Source organism: Phocoena sinus, chromosome 1 (assembly GCF_008692025.1).
Source record: "Phocoena sinus isolate mPhoSin1 chromosome 1, mPhoSin1.pri, whole genome shotgun sequence".
Lineage (NCBI taxonomy): Eukaryota > Metazoa > Chordata > Mammalia > Artiodactyla > Phocoenidae > Phocoena > Phocoena sinus.
In genome coordinates this window covers 442,669-446,632 of record NC_045763.1, presented here as the reverse complement: position 1 = coordinate 446,632, position 3,964 = coordinate 442,669, and the positions used below count along the sequence as shown (strand labels likewise).

Sequence of the window (3,964 nt, the reverse complement as noted above, 5' to 3'; positions counted from 1 at the left end):
TAAAGGGCCACTGGCACCTGCCCCCTCGCCTCGCCCACCTCACTCCGCTCTGTCTTGGCTGGGGACGGGGGCGGGGCGGTCTCTGCGTCCCCTGCTTTCCCCAAGGGGAGGCCCTGCGTGGGACAGCACCCGTCGTGCCCCCAAAGCATGTAGTAAGGCAGAGCCCAGTGCCCCTGCTGGTGGCCTCGTGGAAGCCAGGGCTGCTCTGATTAAAACCAACTCCTGATACCCCATTCCCTGGCCCTCTGCTCTCCTCTGGGATGGACACCAACTGGCGAGGGTGCTCTGGCCCTGGCCTTGTCCCCTGGGCCAGCTCTGGCCCCACGCCCTCCCGTTCCCCAGCTCCCACCGTGTCTGTGACTGAGGATGTGGGGGTGTGGTCTGAGGTCTTCAGCTCGCTGCGGGGGTGGGGGGAGTTGGAGGGGGCGCAGCAGGACACACTACAGCCACCAGGTAGAATCATCCATTTTACTGCAAAGCGGGCCCAGGTCACTGAGTGCCCGGGCCTCGTCCTGCCCTTTCTCCCACTGGCCCTGAGCGAGGGGGGCTCTGCCCAATGCCTGCACACACCTGCACGGAGGTGTAGACAGACGTGTTGATGCTCGGAAACGTGGATGTATGACGCTGACACCAGATAAACACGCTCCCTTGGGGCGCCCCCCCCCACCTCATGCACGCGCGCACACTCCTGCATACGGGAGATGCTCCGTCACGCCCCGAACGCGAGGATCCTGAGTGGTGGGGACACTCCCCTGCTCCCTGCCCCAGGCCTCCCTGAGACCTGTGAGGTCACTGCCCGGCAGGCAGCTGCGCTAAGAAGGCCCCATGTGCTAGCGCCTGGCGCCTTCCCGCCCTCGGGCTCTGGTGCCGCTGCTTTTTGGGCCCCGGGTTTGGCTCGGCTGGCCGGCGGGGGCGGGGGGTGGCCCTGTGGGGCGGGACTGGCCAGCCCTGGGCAGCCGGGAGAGCCCACTGCCGTCACAGCTCCCAGGGTCAGGCCACTCGCAGGCTGGTTCAGGTGTCAGGAGTTTCCGGGGCCCACACCGGGCTGACCTCCAGCCAAGATCCCTGCCGGAGCCCCTGCAACATCATGGGAGGTGGAGCTGGGCCCCCGGGTGTTCGATGTCATGCCTGCAGCTACCCGGCCACCAGCCGGCCTCTGGCTTGGAGCGGGCATCCCCGTGGCTGCCCTGGGCTGGCCCCGAGCCCCACGGAGCTGGCGGCAGCACAGCAGCAGGGCGAGGGCCGCGGCATCCAGCAGCAGCTCCAGCATCTCCACGACTGAGAGGACACAAGAGCCGAACCACAGGCTCCAGAGGCTGCCCGTGGCTGAAAGCAGCTGCGGCACATATGGGTGTTGTGGGCGGTGAGCGGCGCGCCCCGGGTGCCAGCCCTGCCCCACCCCCGCTGCTCGGCCCGGGTGTCCTCGTCCACCGTGCGGTAGTTGAGCTCCTGGGAGAAGATGTTCACCTTGGCCAGGTTGCTCCTGGGGCGGGGCACAGGTGAGAGGGGCGGGGCCATCCGTGGGGGCGCTGGAGGGCGAGGATGGCGGGGCGGGGGGGGGGTGGGGCGCCAGGACATGACCTCAGCAGGAAGAGGCGGCACCCACCTGGGGCTCGGGCTCCAGGGGCCTGGCCCGCCCTGCACACACACGGCTCACTGTGGCCGCGGCTCCTCCCCGGGCGCTGCGGGGCAGTGTGAGGGCAGGGCCTCGGGGACACAGGTCAGTCCGGGGAGGGCTCTCTGCCCATGAGGCCTCACCCCGCTTCCGGGACTCACGGCTGACTTGGAGGAAGGCCAGCTGGAGGTCCCAGCGGAGAGCTTGCACGAAGACTCCCTGGGAGAGACAGACCCCGTCACATCCCTGCGAGGTGCCTCCGGGCGGACCCCACCCCGGCACTCCCCACTGCCTTGCAAGGCCGGGGGCAGCGGGAGGCGCAGGGAAGCCGGTGGGTCTCCAGGTCCTTGCAGAGGCGGCGGAAGCAGTGACCTGGGGAGGGTGTCATTCCTAGCAGTGACCTGCTAGGAATGACCCAGCGGCGGTGGGGAGGTCTGCCCTTGACGGGGCAGCCTGGGACTCTGCCCCCCGCAGCCCATGCAGGCCGGCAGGGTGGGGGGCTACCCCAGGCCGGGTGCCGCACGGAGTTGCAGTGCTCGGGCCCCGTAGGCAGGGGTTAGAAGAAGCAGCCGCAGGAGCGGGTCTCCACCATCAGCGGCTGGAAGCAGGAGACCAGGCAGGCCTGGGGGAACAGCGGGGAATGGAGCTGTGGGTCCAGGACCGCCGCCCCTTTCCCGGGCCTGCCGCCCGCCCACCTCCCTCCCACTGGCCTGTCCGCCCCCCAGCTCCCACTCCTTGCCTCAGCCCCCCCCACTCCCCAACCCCCTCCCTGGGCCCCTCCCCCCTCCTTCATGCCCCCCAGGCCCTGCCTCACCTGCCTGGTGCAGGAGGCGGTGTACAGCAGCTGCACGTCCACGCCCCCCATGCTGTCTGTGCAGTGCCCACAGGGGCTCCCGAGCCGGTGCCCCTTGTCCTGGGGGGAGGGGGTGCAGTTCAGTTCTGCCACCCTGCCCTGGAGCTCCCAAGGCCCCAGGTTTGGGCACAGAGGCCAGGAGCCTTGAGGCTGGGCGGCCCACCTCTCGGAGGTGGTCTCAGTCCCTGGCCGATGCTGAAGCCCCCCGGTGCTCCAGAAAGGGTGTGTGGTCACGCGTGTGGATCATGACTTTGATGCCGGCCTCCGTGGGCAGCAGAAGATCCTGCTGCTTCGCCCCGAGGGCCAGGCTGACCCCTGGGGGAGGCCGGGGGTGAGGCCAGGCCGGCCTGGACACCCCGCCCACACCCAGCCCAGGCTGGCACTCAGCGTGGGCGATGCTGGGGTGCTGCGCGGCCCAGACACCGTTGAAGGTGTAGCAGCTGCCGTAGCTGGGGTGGTGCGAGGTCTGGAAGTGTCTGGAACCAGGGGCCACGCTCAGACCCGCACATACCCCTGACCCATCACCCTGTTGTGTGCAGCCCCGGGGTTGCAGGGAGGGGACCACAGCTGCCTTATCTCTGGAGGGAGCTGTGGGGCCGGCAGACCACTGCATGGGGCGTGGCGGGGCGAGCAGCCACCCACCTGCACTCACGGGGCCTGGCGGCCCTGGCCGTCGTAGCGGCAGAAGACAGTGTCTGCTGCAGCTGTGGTGGCCGTCCTCGTGGGCAGCAGGCCCAGAACGTTCACGCGGTGCACGCGGTACCACTCCCGGGCGGCCACCACGCCGGAGGAGTAGGCCTGCTGGGTGCAGTCGCCACTGGCACTGTTACACTGGGCAGCACGGGGTCAGCGTGGGGCTCCGACCTGCCCCGTCCCATGCAGACCTCCCAGGGCTGGGACACTCACCAGTTTGCAGCCCACTCTGTTCTGGCCCCCCAGGGGGCTCAGCCTTGGAGGTGGATCCCGCGGTCCAGCTGGAAGGTGGGCTCGGGGCCCGGGGCCTCGGCCCCCGGGGCATCCACGCTGTCGCTGAAGTTGAACCCACACAGGGAGTAGATGTTCTGCCGGGCGAAGTTGTCAGCGCCCGCAGGGGGCGGCGGGCTGGGTGTGGCCTGGGGGCAGGGCCAGGGTGGGGGGCAGCAGAGTCAGAGCCAGGCCCCGAGTCCCCACGACAGCCACGCACACTGCGGGGAGAGCCACACTGGTCGTCACGGCACTGACCTGGGTGTCGCGGAGAGCAGAGCGGCCCCCATCCCCCGCCATCCTCAGAAGCCTAGGAGGGGGTTCGGGAGCCGGGGGCTGCAGAGAGAAGTCAGATCCCCGGCCTGCCTGCCCCGCCCACCGTGGACCCCGCCACCCTCTGGCTCGTTCACGGCCCCTCCCTGTCTTTGGAGTGTTGCCCTGCTCCCTTCTCGGGGGGCCTGCCCTTCTGGAAAGTCCCCTGCCACCCTCCCCTCCCCCTCCCCGGGCTGCCCAGCGCCTCGGTGTCCCTCCGG

General features: G+C 69.8%; 1 protein-coding gene across 1 annotated transcript; it reads right to left on the bottom strand.

Annotated features, from left to right (window-relative positions):
- Positions 1–454: 454 nt before the first annotated feature.
- Positions 455–3,815, bottom strand: SCNN1D (sodium channel epithelial 1 subunit delta). Its single transcript, XM_032631355.1, is given in 8 exon segments — positions 455–1,362; positions 1,422–1,493; positions 1,719–1,830; positions 1,905–2,237; positions 2,430–2,528; positions 2,632–3,269; positions 3,375–3,580; positions 3,690–3,815. Coding segments are annotated over 8 exon segments (1,836 nt in total). The 5' UTR covers positions 3,722–3,815; the 3' UTR covers positions 455–1,018.
- Positions 3,816–3,964: the final 149 nt, after the last annotated feature.